This window comes from Leptonychotes weddellii, chromosome 4 (assembly GCF_054177405.1).
Source record: "Leptonychotes weddellii isolate Sample4059 chromosome 4, ASM5417740v2, whole genome shotgun sequence".
Taxonomy (NCBI): Eukaryota; Metazoa; Chordata; class Mammalia; order Carnivora; family Phocidae; genus Leptonychotes; species Leptonychotes weddellii.
In genome coordinates, this window is record NC_138372.1 from 27923230 (window position 1) to 27942285 (window position 19056).

Genomic DNA, 19056 nt, shown 5'->3' on the forward strand with positions numbered 1-19056 from the left:
ACCATACATCATTAGTTTTTTTTTTTTTTTAAAGATTTTATTTATTTATTTGACAGACAGAGACACAGCGAGAGAGGGAAGAACACAAGCAGGGGGAGTGGGAGAGGGAGAAGCAGGCTTCCCACCGAGCAGGGAGCCCGATGCGGGGCTCGATCCCAGGACCCTGGGATCATGACCTGAGCCGAAGGCAGATGCTTAACGACTGAGCCACCCAGGCGCCCCACATCATTAGTTTTTGATGTAGTGTTCCATGATTCATTGTTTGTGTATAACACCTAGTGCTCCATGCAGTACGTGCCCTCTTTAATACACATCACCAGGCTAACCCATCCCCCCAACCCCCCTCCCCTCTATCGTGTCACTTTAACTTTTACCCCGATGGTTGTAGATGCAGAGAGATAGCTCTTGGAGGTCTTAAGACAGTCTCCTTATAACTTTCATAATATCATAATGGGTTGTTGGTTTATCCGTTAGCAATAACTTGTGAGTTTGTCTCTCTAGATCACCATCTGCAAGAACGATGAGTGTGTATTGGAAGATAATTCGCAGCGGACCAAGTGGAAGGTGATCAGCCCCACAGGGAATGAGGCGATGGTGCCATCGGTCTGTTTCCTCATCCCCTCACCCAATAAGGATGCCATTGAGATGGCTACCAGGTAACTTCGCTCAGCTGCCACCTGGGCTGCTTGGCCTGAGTAAGCTGGTGGAGGGATGAATCTGCATTTGTGATCTTAAACAGAGCAGCAAGGTTTTAAAGTTTCTTCTGGGAAAGGCCTCCAATTAAGATACCAAATCTTTCACTGGCAGCTACATTGTAGCTTTTCAGTAAATGCTGATGTTCAATTGAGATATATTCAGTGATCATTCTTGAGTTAAACAGTTTACTCTTAGAAGACCGATTTTTATATTGATAGTTAATTTTCTTCTTTATATTTTATTAATGCCATATACATACATATTTTTAAAAGCTGAATTATACCATGAAGTGTATAATAAAAGCCACCCACCCTAGAGTCCTACTTTCCCTAGTTTGCTATTTTCAACTATTGATTTTGATACCACTGAAATTTTAGTGGGATTTTTGGAGAGGGAAGATAAACTAATGGGTTTAAGGTCTCTTATTTAAGTTAAGTCCTGGCTTCTAGTTTTGCATCCTGTTCTTTGTATCTCACATTTCTTGACTTGAAGAAATTCAAGGTAATGTGGTATGTGTGTTGAATATGTCTGTGTATTTGTGAGTTTGTAAGTCTTCCAGAATTTGAGATTGAATTAGGCATGGGATGCTTTAGAAAAAAAATTTCTCCAGTCCTTCATACTGCAGTTTTATTTATTTATTTATTTATTTATTTTTTATTTTTTATTTTTTTTAAAGATTTTATTTATTTGACAGAGAGAGACAGTGAGAGAGGGAACACAGCAGGGGGAGTGGGAGAGGGAGAAGCAGGCTTCCCGCTGAGCAAGGAGCCCGATGTGGGGCTCGATCCCAGGACCCTGGGATCATGACCTGAGCTGAAGGCAGACGCTTAATGACTGAGCCACCCAGGCGCCCCTATTTTTTTATTTTTAATATGCCAGATGACTTTTTAAGTTACTCTTAACTTTCAAACATCTTAGCAGTTTTGTGAATGTATAGACCACAGCAATGTACTTTTTAAGCATTGATATTACCATTTTTCAACAATTCCAGATGGGGTTATTTTATTTCTACTTTTCTCTATTACTTCTCTTCATGGATATATCTTCTCACTTCTCGTGATTATATATGGATCACATTTATAAGACTCCTGAACATATGCTGACATCATAGACATGATACTATAGTAAATCCACATTGTTTGAATATCTCAGTTAATTTTGTTCTAAAGATTGTCTTGTTAGTATTTGATTCCTTGCCTTTCTCTGCTCAGCCTACAAACCCAGTTCTGCTAAGGCAATCACATCTTCCCCCAGAAGTTCTCTAATGTGGAGCTCAAGTTTTAAAAGCTACAGCCAGGTTCTCTGTTGTTTCTAGGGTGGAGCAGTCTTATCAGAAAGTGATGTCCCTTTGGCATCAGCTACATGTTAACACCAAAAGCCTTATCTCCTGGAACTATCTGAGGAAGGACCTTGACGTTATAAAGACCTGGAACCTGGAAAAGGTAAGTGTGAAAGCCTTACCTCAGGCTCACGTCCTATTGGCAAGCTTTTTTCAGAAGAAACTTTTTCTCATTACTGTGAGACTCCTACCCACCCAAAAGGAGTAGAGTGGAGTCGGGGATAGTGTTTCAGGATTAGGGGGTCCTAAGAACTAAAAACAGCAGCCTGAATGGTCAAGGAAATTCCTGATGAAGATAAATGGCATCTTCGGTCTTTTTTGCCAACCGAGGTTGTAGGCTCCTTCTCACTCTGCAGGACAAGTGGCTCTTGTGTAAGTGTGTATGTAGTAGAGGAATACTGGTGAATTAACCATTAGGAAGGATTGTGTCCAGAGGGCACCGTGGGTGCTTCTGGGGTGCTGGTAAGATTGTTTCTTGATCTGAATGCTGATTACATGGATAAGTTCTGTTTCTTAGAAATCAACATGTTTGCAATTTATGGTGTGTGCACCTGATTTGTATATATGTTAAACATCAATAAAAAGGAGAAATAGAGAAAGTATTATGTTCCCATTCTACTGAAATTTCTTCTTCTTTTTTTTTTCTCTTTAGCTTCGATCCTCAGCACCAGGGGAGTGCCACCAGGTTATGAAGAACCTCCAGGCCCACTATGAAGACTTCCTGCAGGATAGCCGTGACTCTCTGCTCTTCTCAGTGGCTGATCGTTTGCGCTTGGAAGAGGAGGTGGAGGCTTGTAAAACCCACTTCCAGCACCTGATGAAGTCCATAGAGAATGGTGTGTGCCTTGGGAAAAGGGAGAGGAGTGGTGGATTGAGAGCCCTGAAGGGTGCTACTAGACCTTCATGGAGACTAGAAAGTACCACCTTTTTACCATTTGAGTGGGTCAAAACTTGAGGTAGGGAAAAACTTACAGAGATGAATTCTCAAAATCAGATCATGGACGAAGAGGCCCTATTTCACTCATTATTGCTAGTCAACGTGTCACGTTTTCTTGTGGACATGTTTAGATCCTTAAAGATGAGTATATAATGCAGGGAATTTAGGATCAGGCAAAAGGTTCCCCCCATATAAGGCCTTGCTTTCATTTGTGGAATATCAGGTGTGCTGCCCTCTATCCAAGGGTGAATCTGTTCTCAGGTTTGTTGATCTCTGTTGTGGTGCTTAATGGTATCCTGTGCTTGTGCATTTTACAGAGGACAAAGAGGAAACTGTGGCCAAGATGTACATTTCAGAGCTGAAGAATATCCGACTACACCTGGAGGAGTGTGAACAGCGGCTGGTCAGACGAATTCAGTCTCCAGCCAGTTCCAGGACTGACAAAGATGCCCGGCAGGACAATGCATTAAGGATCGCAGAGCAAGAGGTAAGCCTGAAGAGCAGGGTGGGTGCTGGCTGCAGTGTAAATGCTTTCAGAGTGAATTGGATGGCAAGACAATATGGAGCTTAAGAAATAAGGCAGTAGACTCATGGCATTCCTACTTGAGAATTCTTCCTTGCAGGCTGCAAATGCCTTTTATCTATGGCAAAGCATGATTTCAGCTCCCACTGTGTTGCTGACTGTTGATTAGTTTTCTGCACAGCTGGGAAGGCAAACAGACTGGCACATTGCTCTAAGCACTGCATTTGGGCTACATGTTTTAAGACGACTTATCAGAGATGCTGCTTTCTGCTCTATCCCTGATGTGCATGTGTTACTTTCTGTGACATGGTTGCTGTCAGCAATAGGATACAAAAAAATATTAAGGAAAGACTCAGATTCTACTCTAGGCTCTTATGCACACTTGACTTTTAGCAAGTTAACTCTCATCCCAGTTTCCTTTCTTAAAAAATGGAGATAATGCGTGAGTCCAAACTGTATCACTTCCTAAATTTTGGAAAACTTCTGGAAGTTAAGTGATATATATAATGAGTTTCCTGGAAAAGTGAAATGCCATCAAAATGTAGAGTAGTATTTTTGAAGTAAAAGCAAATATTAATGGCTTTGTTACATGCTCATAGGCATGTAAAGAGAGTAAGCCAAAGTCCTCACTTTTGGCTTTTGCTGTACTTCAGGATAAAATGTTGAAGTCACAATTAGGACCTTTAGTATAAGAGATATCATGAGATAGTACCATTGGTATTTGCAGGTTTAGAAGCAAACATTGCTATAGAAATTTAGAGTATTGCTAAACCATTTCTACTTGGGACCATAGGAGAGAGCTCTATGAAGAATAGTAGATTGATCTGGGAGCTTAAAGGAATGGAACGGACTGGCTAAATTAGGAGGAGTAATTTTTCTTACCTTCCTCAGTTATTCCTAAACTCGAAGAAGAGGATGAGAGGGCAGCATAATTTTGTTTGATTGTATAAACCTATAATTTTCATACTGAAACTTTAGTTTTCTGTAGTCATCTGAAATCTGTTTGTCCCAGCAAAATAGAACATTCAAGAAATGTTCATATTCAGCTCTTCTGAAGGACTTTCTTTTTTTGGATTAACTTTTTATTTTGAAGTAGTTTCAGTATACAGAAAATTTTTTATTGTCATATAGCCTTCACCTAGATCCCACAAATGTTGACATTTTTCTCTATTTGCTCTATCATTTTTTCTATAAATGTACATTATAATCTTTTTCTTTTCTCGAGAATGAGTTCTGTACATGATGCTCTTTTATCCCTAAATACTTTAGTGTGCATTTCCAAAAATGAAGGGTAGTCTCTCTCTTTTTTTTAAGGGTTTATTAATTTATTTGAGAGAGAGAGATAACATGCATGTGCAAATTGGGGGGAGGGGCAGAGGGAGAGGGAGAGAGAGAATTTGAAACAGATTCCCCCTGCTGAGTGCAGAGCCCAACATGGGGCTTGATCTCAGGACCCTGAGATCATGACCTGAGCTGAAATTGAGAGTTGGCTGCTTAAAGGACTGAGCCACCCAGGCGCCCCAGGGATAGTCTCTTATGTAACCAGAGGACAATGATTAAAATCAGGAAATGAACATTGATATAATGCTGTTATCTAAGACTTCATTAAAATTTCATCAGTTGACCAAATAATGCCTTTTTTGGGTATGCCCCCGCCCTCCCCCCACACCAAAGAATGTGGGTTTTTTTTTTTAAAGATTTTATTTATTTATTTGAGAGAGAGAGAATGAGAGAAAGAGCATGAGAGGGGGGAGGGTCAGAGGGAGAAGAGACTCTCCACTGAGCAGGGAGCCTGAGGTGGGACTTTGCTGCACACATCCCTGGAGTCCCAGGATCATGACCTGAACCGAAGGCAAGTCGCTTAACCAACTGAGCCACCCAGTCGCCCCACACCAAAGAATATTTTTAGGACAGGACTCAATCCAGTACTTAGTCACACATTGTGTTTAGTTGCTACGTCTCTTTAAATTTCCTTAACCTGAAACAATTTCTCGATTTTTCATCATCTTTCATGCCCCTAACATTTGTGAAGAGCGCAGATCATTTATTTTGTAGAATGTTCCTTTATTTGTGTTTATCTGAGGGTTCTCCATGATTAGATATAGGTTACATGTTTTTGGCAGGAATACTACAGAAATGATTTTGTGTCCTCAATGCATGATATCAGGAGGCATGTGATGTTGATTTGTCCCATTACTGGTGATAACTTGTATCGCTTGTTGCTCTTTTCCCCTTTGTAATTACTAAGCATATTGTGGGGAGATACTTTGAGACTATGTAAATATCCTGTTTTATATCACACCTTCACCAACTATTTTAGCATTTCGTGTTGATTCTTGACTGAATTAATTGGTATCACTGTTGCCAAAAGGTGATTTTCTAATTCTGTTATTCCTTTTACATTACATTATTCCTATTTAATATTTACATTATTCCTATTACATTATAATAGAATAAATTTCTATTCTATCTAAAGGGAAGAGCTTGCCTCCCTTCCTCCTTTCTTCCTTCTTTAGGTCAGTATGGACTTACAGATTCTTATGTTATTTAAGGTTTATACATTGTTATTGTCTTTATTTTGATACTCAGAATTTCCCAAATTTAGCCATTGGGAGTCCCTTCAAGTTGGCATCTATGTCATTTTAACCTGTCCCCACTGTTCTTTGAGTGCTTTCTTATTTCTCAACAAAACAAAATATTCCAGGTTCATCTTGCCTTTGCCAGCCCAACCTCTGTAATGAGCCATTTCTCCAAGGAGTCCCACTTCCTTTAGCTGGAGAATACTATTTAGAAACCAAGATCTGGGTGCTGTGCTCATTATTATTGGGGTGTCATTGTTACTAGGTCTGCTCAGCCGATAGAACTAGAAAAATACATACTTACAAACACGGATATGCATACACACATACAAAAACACCCCTATGTCACATACACACATTTATATACATACATATATGTGTATATATGTGTAATTATATTCATATGGGAATGTATCACAAAGGTGATATATTGATATCAATATATTTATCAATCTCTCTCTCTCTCACACACACACACACACGCACACACACGCACACACACAGAGACATAACTATGAATTCATATGCATCTATCTTCATCTGGTTCCAAACTAGTACCACAGGGTTCATTCTAACCTCTCTTCTTTTCATATTTGTAACTCCCTTCCCCAAGACTGAAAAACCGACTTTACATTATCCACAGTAAATTTACTTACTGCTCAGTTCTAGCGTGAAGAGATAAGTAGTTTTAGAATTGCTGACTCGTGTTACTACAAAAAAACCAGACCTACTAACTGGAGTTCAACATTTATTTCTGGTTCCTTTTGTCTTTAACCTATAGTCCAAATACTGTGTTCAGAAAATACTTGTGTGTGTGTGTGTGTGTTCTTCCCATCCTCCCCCTTCAGTGCTGTTTCATAGTTTATTCAACTAGTCTTTTATATGTGGGCATTTACGTTGTTTGCAGTATTTGCTTATTACAAACAAGAACGTCTTTCTAATTTCTTTGTTCAATTCTGTCTCCATCTTTGTTGTGTATCTTGTTCCTGACAGCGCACCCAAGAGGATTTGCAGCAACTGAGGTCAGAGTTTGATGCTGTTTCCACGAAATGCAACAGCTTTCTGCATCAGTCTCCATCTGGTTCAAGTGTCCCAACTCTGCGCTCAGAACTCAATCTGCTGGTGGAAAAAATGGACCATGTGTATGGTCTGTCCACTGTCTATCTGAATAAGTGAGTAAGCTGAGGATTTGGATCCAAAGGACAGTGTTTTCACTGGGGTGAGAAGGGGAAATGCCTGGAGTGTTTCATGAACAATCCAGAGAGGTTGTAGGTCTTGAAGAGCATGTGCTCATGAAGAGAGACTTTGGCTTTACTTCCAGGTAACATCGAGTGGGTTCATTGGGGTGCAGCGAAGAAATGCCAGTGATACAGAAAGGGAGATGGATTTGCAGTATTAGGACTATTTTGTACCTCATTTCTGTTCGTTTAGATACCTCTGAAAAAAGAAAAAGGGACGCTAAAGAATAAAAATAAAAATTTTCAGTTGAACTAAATATAGTCTTTGAAGGTTTTCCCTCTACCCACCATGACCATGAATGAGGGGTCACCGATCTTAGACTTTTCGTAGTGTTGAGTGGGTTTCTGGCCTCATGTTGTTTCTCTATGAGTCCACCACATGTGTATGTGTGTCCCAGTATCACTAAGAACTTTATTTTGAATTGGTTTAAATTGGCAACATGTATGCCATGCTTTCTTGTTTTTATGAAACCCTGTCATCATCTAGTAATGGTAAAACTGATTTTAGCAATTACGTTTGGGAACCTCTCTGTAGCACTCCAATTCTGTGGCTCAGCTCTTAAAATGTGTGTGTTAACGTAGGTGATTTTACCCTCATAGGCTAAAGACAATCGATGTTATAGTGCGTAGCATCCAGGACGCTGAACTCTTGGTCAAAGGTTATGAAATCAAGCTGAGTCAAGAAGAAGCAGTACCAGCAGATCTCTCCGTTCTGGAGTCCCATCGGTCTACGTTACGGGTTGGTTGCTCTGAGTTTCTGAGTTTCGTAGGAGCTTGATTTAACATATCCATTGCTTTGGGTTAGCAGAGAAATGCAATTTTGGATGGCATGACAGTGTTTTAAGTTTGCATTTGAACTAGGCAGAATATCATATTTAATATATTTTAACGTGGATTCAAAGAAGCTGGGACTGAGAAATATGTCTAGCTGGAAAGGGAAAGTAGAGGACTATGCCTTTCTATTTATTTTCTCCCTTTTCCCCCCAGTAAAATCATAGCTAAATCAGATACAATCATGGTGGTACTGTAAGTTTGTAAATCACTTAGCTATTATCTCATTGATTCTCACAGAACTGTGAGGTGGATAGGGAAGAGATTTTAATCTCCATTCACACATGAGCACACTGAGATTCAGATTGGCTAAACAATTTATCTTGGTTTCATAGCTTATAAGTGGGAGAGCCAGGTTTCATCTTTGCACATTTCTCTGTACTGTACCGCCTGTCCTTGGCCTCCCAGTGAGCATTGTGGAGGTGTTTCTCGCACAAACACTAGAAGGTCTAGCTTCTGAATTCCAGATATAATGTGGAGACATCTATACACATGTCCTTTTTAGCATGGAACATATTTAACCTGTGCCTGTGTTTATATAGCACTGGCTTAGTGATGTGAAAGACAAGAGTTCAGTGTTTTCCGTCCTGGATGAGGAAATTGCCAAGGCCAAGCGAGTGGCAGAGCAGCTGAGTCGTCTGACCCCAGAGCGAAACCTGGATTTGGAGCGCTACCAGGACAAAGGCTCCCAGCTGCAGGACCGTTGGCACCGGGTCATTGTCCAGCTGGAGACCCGGTGAGTGGCGGCCTTACCCTTTTTCCGTATTCAGGGACTAGGTTTTAAACAGAAATTGAATTATATCTGTGTATTCTTATTTAAAGGCAGGAAGTGATAGACAAGGGTACAAAGTGAGTGACAATATGAATTCTGGATGAGAGAAGGGACAGAAAATTGGCACCACCAACACCAAAGCAGACCTGAGGCTTGCTTTTGGATCAGCAGGGATGGTCCTGTGAGCTATGCTTCTCCTGTTCTAGTTTTTATCTAGTTAAGCCATGATGCCAAGGAATCCAACTGTGAGCCATTTTTCATAGTGTAGCTTTGCAGAATTTCTTCCACTTTCATTTGCTAATTCAGCGGTTTTTATTTCTGTTACTTGAACTCCCTCTTCTGATGTCTGATTTGAATAGGAAAGATAGAAAATGACCTTTCTGAGGCTAGGCTGGGTAGGCAAATATATAGAGAGAGGAGTTCTAGCAACTCCTAAGTTTGGATTGATTCTCTATAATTGAATTACTATCCCAAGTCTAGCTAGACTAATGAAAGTGATATAAGAAACTATTACCGAAGTTAACAGAAAATAACTACTACTTTAACCCAAAAAATTACAGCGCTCCCTAAATCATAACTGGGGTACTCTGTCATCAGGAAACCAAAGTATACAGCCAGTACTACCTTATTGACAACCCGGGTGATCCTTGGCAACCTAGGTAAAAATTTGACAAGGATCATCATGGGATGCTGGGCTCCCAGGCAGTGTCCAAGGCTAGCTTGCACAACTGGTTTCTACTCACCTTCACCCCACAGGGCACTGGGTACAAGCATAGGTCTTGGCATGGCACTGCCCTTCCACAGAAAAAAGATGTATCCTCTGTGATCAAGCCCAGCTAGAGAAAGGGACTAAGGAGGGAATCGCGCCATTTATTTTATTGTTTGTACCAAGGTATCTGATGGCAGTTTCTTTTCCTTTGCTCCTCCAGCCAATCTGAGCTAGAAAGTATCCAGGAAGTTCTGGGAGATTACAGAGCCTGCCATGGAACTCTCATCAAATGGATTGAGGAAACCACTGCCCAGCAGGAAATGATGAAGCCAGGCCAGGCAGAGGATAGCAGAGTGCTGTCGGAGCAGCTCAGCCAGCAGACGGTGGGTGTGACAGCAGCGTGGTGAAAGTTGGCGGGAGGGCGTGGGGCTTAATTCATCATAAAAGAAGATGATGGACTAGCTATTAAGCTTCCCCCAATGGTAAGACATTCTGAGCCTCCTCTTCTGAAAAGAGTGCAAGCAGAATGGTCTCAAGATGATACGGGTTTTGCATTTAGGCCAGACAGACTCGTAAGGTCCCTTCCAATCCCGAGTTGTAGTGACTGTATATTGAAACCATAGGTGGACAGATTAAAATGATCTTGCTTCATTTTGTTTCTTGATACTGCATGTGATCTTACTAGGATTAGAAGCCAGGGCATTAAAAACCAGGAAAGATGTGAATGGACAAAAATTATTTGAAGTGGTTTTTACTTGTTAGCATTTTGGGGATTTTTTTTTTTGTGTGTGTGTGTGGCTTGTTTTGTGTAGCATTACAGTTTAGAGTATGAAGTCTGGTGTTAGATTGCTTGGATTCCAGTCCTGGCTCACTCACTCACTATGAGACCTTGACCAAATTACTTAACCTCTCAGTATTCTACTTCCTCATCAATAAAATGGGTATATTACATTATTTGTTCAACCTCCCTCACTCATAAGGTTATTATTGTTGAGGTCAAATGAAGTGACACATGTAAAATATGCAGAACGGTGGTTTCTGAAGTGTGGACTCCAGACTAGTAGCATCAGCATCACCTGGGAGTTTGTTCGAAATGCAAGTTCTCAGCCCTACCCAAACCTACCGAATCAGAAACTCCGGAGGTGTGGGACCCAGCAGTCTGTATTTTATTCAGCCTCGCAGGTGATTCTGATGTAGCTAAGATTTGAATACTGCCTTAGAATATAATAAATGCTCAGCAGTTTTGACGATAGTAGGGACAATGATAATGTTGTTGTGATACTTTGGTTTCTAGGATCTGTTTGCAGAAATCGAGAAGAATCAGACAAAGCTGGACCAGTGTCAAAAATTTTCTCAGCAATACTCCACTATTGTAAAGGTAACTCTAGCATATCCCCAAAGGCACATAAAGGATCTCCAGCATGGGAAGATCTTCTTTGTCACTGTAGGTTTTGTTTCTGGACAAATAAGTGCTTCTACTAGAGGCTGGCCCCATCTTCTAGTTAATGCAGATGTGTACTCTTCATGGCCCTACATTTGGGAATGCTCAGAGTGGTACCAGACATCAGCTCTGATTCAAGGAGTCACCCTTTGGATGATCCACAGGTTTTTTAAACTTGCCATATCAGAAACAGAATGTATTGGATTTCCTCTCAAATATACTTCTCATTGTCTTGCCTATTACAGGAAATAGTGTCCCATTTTCCTACTTGCTGAAGCAAAAAACCTGAGAGTCATCCTTAATTCTTCTCTTTGCCATAAACTTTATGTTCAGTCTGTGAACAACTTGCCTCCATCTTCCAGTATGTCCTTGGTCTGTCTTTTGTAAGCCACCCACCTGCCCCCATTTCCCTGTTTTCCACCTAAGTAAGGAATCTTCCATAGACTATTCTAATACCTCTGAGCTGATCTCTTGCTTCTACTCCTGTCCCACAGGCTATTTTCCCACACAGTAGCCAGATTCACCTTTTTAGAATATACTGCGTGTCACTGATTCTCAGACATCATTTTATACACTACCAAAAAAGAGGAAACTCTGCCAATTATGCAAATACCATTGATTGTAAGACTTATTCTAGTTTTAGAGAGCCTAAAATGTGGAGGAAATATGCATCTCATAATAGCTGAAATACGGTAAATTGAATCATGTCACTCTTCTGCTCAGAACTGTTCAGTGACTTCATATCCTATTCATAATAAAATTCTAAAGCTGTTTATGGCTTATGAGGCCCTGCATGATCTGGTTCCCCCTCCCTGTTTATCTGATAACATCTTTAAATAAAAATGACCTGAGATGATTATTTATTGTGTTCCTTCCAGTTAGAATGTAAGTTCCAAGGGAGCAAGGTTTTTTTCTAACTTTTTCTCCACTATATGTAGAGCACGCAGAACAATGACAGGTACATAGTAGATGCTCAATAAATACTTTTTGAATGAATGCATTTCTTTAGTTAATAACAGAAGACTTGGTATCACGAAGAATTGAGTTCAAATCCTAGTTTCACCACTTTCCAGGCTTAGGACTTCGAGCAAGTTTCTTAGCCTCTCAGAGTGTCTGTTGCTATATCTACAAAATGGGAACAGTAACTACCTCACTGAGTGATTGTCAAGATTACATGAGATAATGTATACATAGGACATTGCGTCAAACAAAATACATTCAGTAAATGGTAGCACCTGCTATTATTATTACTTTTTTATTACTACTACTGTTTTTTAATTTTTTTTTTTTTTAAAGATTCCATTTATTTATTTGGGAGAGAGAGGGAGGGAGTGAGTGAGAGAGCACGAGGGGGGGGGAGGGACAAAGGGAGAGGGAAAAGCAGACTCCCCTGCTGAATAGGGAGCCCGATGTGGGGCTCGATCCCAGGACCCTGGGATCATGACCTGAGCCAAAGGCAGACACGTACCAACTGAGCCACCCAGGCCTCCCAGGGAGAGGGAGTTTTAAGCAGACTCCACACTGAGCACAGAGCCCGATGTAGGGCTCACTCTCACGACCCCGAGATCACTACCTAAGCTGAAACCAAGAGTCGGACACTTAACCGACTGAGCCACCCAGGTGCCCCACTACTACTATTTTTTTTATAGGCTGCTTAAGGAACTCATTGTGTTTTTTTCCTTCTGCCTAGAGTTTTCTAAGTAGACAACAGAAAGCAAGACATTTTAGGCAAAGAGAACTGCATAATCAAAGGCACAGAGGAATGGAAATACAATGATCATATGAGGAAATAGCAGATATGCTGGCGTAGTTAGAAGGTGTATGATACATAAGAAGCAGTGACTGTGGAAAAGGAGAAGGGGAGGTTGAGGCCCACCTATGAAAGGCTATGTCCAGGTCTCTTCACTTTACCTTCTATTCTTGTTCCTCAACATGGGGTGTTAGAACTAGGAGCATCAGAATCATCTGGGAGCTTGTCAGAAATGCAGAATCTTCCACCTGCCAAATCAGAATTTCAATTTCAGTAAGATCCCCAGATGATTTGTGTGCATGTTGGTATTTGAGAAGCTCTGCTCTAGATCTTTGTAAGCTTTCAAACAGAGGAACGAAGTGGTCATCTTTGTGTTTTAGAAAAGTTATTCTCGTGGCAGGATAGAAAATAAATTAGGAAGAGAACAAAGCAGGAGAGTAGTAAGAGGCTCTTGGGCCCGTCCACATGGGCATGAAGAGGGCCTGGCCCAGGGGGGCAGTCTCAGGATTACAGAGGGAGTGTTAGCATAGCACGAGGACATGAGACAAGCACTGGTTTAGGATGACTCTGTTGCTCCCCCACTGACTAATCAGGGAAAAGCACTTCCTGTCTCTGGGCTTCAGTTTCCCAATGGATGAGATGAAAAGGATGGTCAGCAAACAGCAAAGTGCAGACTCAAGACTCAGCAAACTATGACCCACAGGCTTAACTGAGCCCACATACCTGTTTTTCCATGGCCCATGAGAAATGGCTTAAAAAAAAAAAAGTCAAAAGAAGAAGAACACTTCATGACACACGAAAATTCTATGAACTTCAACTTTCAGTGTCCATACATGACATTGTATCATAACACAGTCTTACCCTTTCATTTACTGATTATCTCCAGCTTCTTTCACTTACAAAGGTAGAGTTGAGCAGCTATGACAGATCGTATAGCCTGATAGTTTCCATCTGGCCCTTTAAGGAAAAAGTTTGCTAACCACTGGTTTAAATGAACCCCAAAATGCTTTCCAGCAATGAAGTACTATGATTCTGTTGCGTGAGTTACCTGAGTTAACGGGAGCTGTAAAGCCCTATGTAAATGTAGTGAACTTTCTTCCTCCCCCAGGACTATGAATTGCAACTGATGACGTACAAGGCCTTTGTGGAATCACAGCAGAAATCCCCTGGCAAGCGCCGTCGGATGCTTTCCTCCTCAGATGCCATCACGCAAGAGGTGAAAGGGCGGGGAAAGGTCACGCCACTCTCTTCCCTTAAAGAAAGATTTGTTTGTCGGGGCCCTGACAGTTTGATTTGGGGCTCACCTTTCTGTGGAGCATGTGATTTCATGAAAACTTCCTCTTATTTTCAACTATTTAAATACACTTTTCTGGCAGATAATTTATCTAAATTGTTTTTTTGTTATTGTTGTTTTTTGTTTGTTTGTTTTTTTGAACCATAGTTCATGGACTTAAGAACTCGCTACACAGCGCTGGTGACCTTAACCACCCAGCATGTAAAATATATCAGTGATGCACTCCGGCGACTGGAGGAGGAGGAGGTGAGGACAGCTGGGTCCTAAATTATTTTGAAAATAGAATTAAAAATCCCGGGTCTCATCTGTCAAAATTTAAAGCGCGCACACAGCCACTTCTCCTTAGTCACGGTAGTTGTGTTCTGTGACGCTGCTCTGCACGCTGCGCTAGGGAATGCTGGGCTCTTGCACTTAGGGGGAAATACAGGGCTAGGTTCCTGTAAGCCTCTGGTCACACATTTCTGTCAACAAATAACACATAATCTTTTTATATTTAATATACTCTGTTGATTCAGGCCAAGAGCACTCTTAACTCACACCTGAATGAAGTTAATTTGACATACATTTTCTCTGTAAGGCACGTCACAGCCTTCTTATGCTTAGGAACATAAGACAGCACTTCAAAACTATGGTTAGGTCTATTTTAAACAGTGAAATCACCAACAAAAATTGTGAAAAACATGGCACTAAATAGACTGTGAAAAGGACACTTGCTGGGTGGGGGGATGGGTTGGCCTGGTGATGGGTATTAAGGAGGGCATGTTCTGCATGGAGCACTGAGTGTTACGCGTAAACAATGAATCATGGAACACTACATCAAAAACTAATGATGTAATGTATGGGGATTAACATAACATAAAAATAATAAAAAAAAAAAGGGACACTTATTAAGAGCTGTGTAAGAGCTGAAACAAGAAGGTAGAGTGTCCCCTTGTTCTACCTCAGCTGGGAACATCGGGCATATCTGGGAATGACTGCGAAAATGCCACCAGTATTGATTTGGGGCTTATAAATAAATTCTAGTGAGCAGACAAATTCACAAAAATGGAATTCATGAATAATGGGGATTAATTCTATTATGTCCAACAATCCCACCTTCAAGTATCTTCATTATAGAAATATTGTAAGTGTGAAGAAAGGAAACATGAGCAAAGATCCTTAATAAAACATAATTTATTAAAGAGAAATATTGAAAACATACAAATTCCATACAATGGAATGCTATGAAACTGTTAAAAACAATGAAATAGGTTTATTATATATTGTGTTCTTATAATAAAATAAGCTAGAGAAAAGAAGATGTTAAGAATACCATGAGGAAGAAAAAATGCATTCACAGTGCTGTACTGTATTTATTGAAAAAAACTCATGTGTGAGTGGAGCTGAGCAGTTCAAACCCCACTGTTCAAAGATTAGCGGTACACCAAATTTCTGGGGAAATAAGATTAAAGGGACATACATTACGCATTTCAGATTATTTGAATTTGTTGTAATGAGTATATAATCTTTTTGTAATTCTAAAAATTTCTGTCTTTTCAAAAAAGTTTCTGCAAGTTCACCTACTTCTATAAAAGAAATGCTGTTGGAAACATTAACTCACACCAATTTTTGTCTATGTGAATTAGCAAAAAACTTTATGTCAACAGCTACCTCACTTAGTCTCTGTAGATTTCACTCTCTTTACCTGTACATCTAAGAATCATGAAAATACGATGGTATACATAAAGGGTTTTTAAAAATCAGTAAATAAAAAAATAAATAAAAATCAGTAAATAATTACTGAACATCCTTCATATATTAAAAAAAGTTCTTTTTTTTTTTTTAGAAAGATGCTAACCTAGATCTGATGAATTTAGCTACTAGTATCATACAGTTAGGTACCTGTGAACAATGCTCTAAACTGGGTAAATTATATTTATCTTGGGGTTATTTTAGCTTCCTATTGATTTAGATAACTTTCATATCTTTATTTTAGGAAATCAGAAGTCAAGCCAGCTTAATAAGGCATTGACCAAGATACTGATTTTCTAATTCCTATTCTAGAAAGTTGTAGAAGAGGAAAAACAGGAGCATGTGGAGAAAGTTAAAGAACTTTTGGGCTGGGTATCTACCCTGGCAAGGAACACACAAAGCAAAGCTACCTCATCCCAGACCAAAGAATCAACAGACATTGAAAAAGCTATTTTAGATCAGCAGGTAAGTAGAAGGTCCATCTGTCTCTTGTTGGGTAGAATAATATGTAATAACGCATTAGGTGGGAATAAAACAGATCACTCCAGGAATGATTATCTCAACAAATGTTAACTCCCAGGACTTAAAGAAACTTAAGAAGTCATCTTATTTGTACTTCTGCCTTCTTAATCAATCAACTTTCTATAGTTCATTAGTAATAATAATCTGACCTAAGCTAAGTTTTTCCCTAGGATTTTTAACACGTTATTTCAAATAATTTTGATTCTTTAATTTCTTGGGTTCTGAAGCTATACTCTGTTTCTATCACGTAGGTTCTGGCAGAGGAGCTGACAACCAAGAGGGAACAAGTCTCTGAGGCCATTAAAACTTCGCAGATCTTCTTGGCCAAGCATGGTCATAAGTGAGTATTAAATGAGAGTTTATGGCACATCTAGGGGACTGAATCTACCCGACTAAAACTTAGGGTCATGGTGAGAGTTCAGGGCTGCAAGAGCCAGATTATGAAGAGCCTTGTAATTCATGCCGAAGAGTTTGCATTTTACCTTGTCGGCTATGGGGAAGGGTCTTATTCGTGACTGGATTTTGTTGATGAAGGTTTCTAGAACAGTTTTACGGATAATAGATTTTCATGGGGCCAGAGTGGAGGCCTGAGAGACCAATAAAGAGGCTGTTGTGATGATACAGGTGAGAAATGATAAGGGTGGAGAAGGGCAAAGGTTCAAAAGATACTAAGGATGATGAACTTACAGTGTTTGGTGACAAATGAAAATAGTGAGCTATAACCTCCAGGTTTCTGGCTTAGGCCCCTGAGTGTATGGTGATGTCACTAACCAAGATAGGGAATATAAAAGCAGGTACGAATTGAGGGAGAAGAAGGCAGCTTTGGTTTTAGACATTATGAATGTGAAGAACCTAGAGGACATCAGAGTGGAAATACTTAGAATGTATTAAGAAGTACCTAATACATTAATTTATGCCTTACATAGTTTCCCTAAAGTTGTCCAGTGGGTAACTGTGTATGTAAATTTAGAATTAATGAGAGAAGTCTAAAGTGATATAGATCTGAGTCATCAGCATAGTAAAAACCATAAGTGGATTAGCTTCCAAGGGTTCAAGGACTCCTCTGTGCTCCTCAGCCTGTAAAGGAAGCCTTACACAAGTAGAGGGAAAACTATGAGCGATACCTTAGAACCCAAGAGAGAACAGAATTCTAAAAAGAAGGAAGTAGTCAGAAGTCAAGCAAGATTGAGACTGAGAAGTTTCTATTAAATTTGTCAAATTGGAAGTTTTTGGTGACTGGTGAAAATTAGGTTATGATGTCAGATTGAGTATGATGGGGAGCGGGGAGCACATGAGGTGAGGAAGGTAGTGATAGCAAAATTAGATTACTCTTTCAAGAAGCCTGGCCGTAGGAAAGGACAGAAATAATACAGTAAATAATTAGAGTATATGATCAAGAAAGGTTTGTTTTGGGGCGCCTGGGTAGCTCAGTCAGTTAATTGTTCTGATTCTTGATCTCAGCTCAGGTCTTGATCTTAGGGTCATGAGTTCAAGCCCCTCATTGGGCTCTGTGCTGGGTGTGGAATCCTCTTAAATTAAAAAAAAAAAAAGAAGAAGAAGAAGACTTGTTTTCTTAAAAGATCAGAGGGACTTAGCTGTGTTTATGGACTGAATCTCAAGGACCAAAAGGAAAAAGAGATAAACTGAAGTAATAGGAGAGAGGTCCTGGAAGATGCAGGAAAGGATAAAATTCATCAATGAGTGGAAAGTACAACCATAGACCAGAGCCAAGACAACTTTTCCTCTAAGGTTTGAGGAAAAGGAGATTAGGAAAGGTGTGGACGGAGGTAAATATGCCAGGAGTGAAGCCAGAAGGTGAGAGAATTCATGCCCATTGGTCTGCATTTCCTCTTTGAAATAGGCAGAGATGTTGTTTGCTGTGAGTTAGGGGAGCTGAGGGCAAGGGAATTAGAATTGATTAGAGCCTCTAAGAGTTGTCAGGAAGCTCTGAGGTCTAGTAGAAGCTGGGAACCAGTAAGATCTCCTCCACAGGGGACCCCCCTCCCGACACATACACACACACACACGCGCGCGCGTGCGCACCCACACACGATATACGTCACCTGCAGGCAGGAGCAGAGAAATCCTGTGGTTCGATTGATATGGGACAGGAGTTTCATCAGATTAGCAAGGACAGAGTTCAAGGACAATAGGAGGGACCTGACTAAGATGATGGATTGTGGAGTCTGAAGTCCAAAGAGAGGATCCTAGGGAGGATTGATAGATTAAGAAAAAATGGGAGAGTTAGGAAGGCTTGGGAAAGCTCAGTAAGCTGATGGGTAGTTATAATATGAATCACAGGATTCATTCTCAAGAACAATATAGAATGAGATAAGAAAGTTGCAAAATTCACCAGATTCAAGATCATGGTTACCTCTAGGGAGAAAAGTAAAAAAGAACGGGGTTGGTTACAAATGTACATGGGACTTTGAATATATCTGTAATGTCTTATTTCTATGGAAAGGTTCTAAAGTTGGGGCACTTGGCCAAAGATACAAAGGTGGTGATCCGAAGGGGCACCTGCACCCCAGTGTTTATAGCAGCAATGTCCACAATAGCCAAACTATGGAAAGAGCCCAAATGTCCATCAACAGATGAATGGATAAAGAAGATGTGGTGTATATGTATATATATATATATATATATACACACACACACACACACACACACACACACACAATGGAATATTATGCA

The 19056-nt window shown here is 40.2% G+C and overlaps 1 protein-coding gene across 21 annotated transcripts in view; it reads left to right on the forward strand.

Moving 5' to 3' along the window:
• Positions 1–19056, forward strand: part of MACF1 (microtubule actin crosslinking factor 1) — a 338282-nt gene that overhangs the window by 189534 nt on the left and 129692 nt on the right. For all 21 annotated transcript variants that reach the window (XM_081818157.1, XM_081818158.1, XM_081818155.1 and 18 more), the window contains 13 exons: positions 502–656; positions 2012–2138; positions 2688–2871; positions 3290–3459; positions 7068–7246; positions 7913–8051; positions 8686–8879; positions 9845–10007; positions 10919–11002; positions 13924–14031; positions 14257–14355; positions 16153–16305; positions 16614–16702. In XM_081818157.1, the coding sequence (XP_081674283.1) occupies positions 502–656; positions 2012–2138; positions 2688–2871; positions 3290–3459; positions 7068–7246; positions 7913–8051; positions 8686–8879; positions 9845–10007; positions 10919–11002; positions 13924–14031; positions 14257–14355; positions 16153–16305; positions 16614–16702 (1844 nt within the window). The remainder of the gene's footprint in view (positions 1–501; positions 657–2011; positions 2139–2687; positions 2872–3289; positions 3460–7067; positions 7247–7912; positions 8052–8685; positions 8880–9844; positions 10008–10918; positions 11003–13923; positions 14032–14256; positions 14356–16152; positions 16306–16613; positions 16703–19056) is intronic.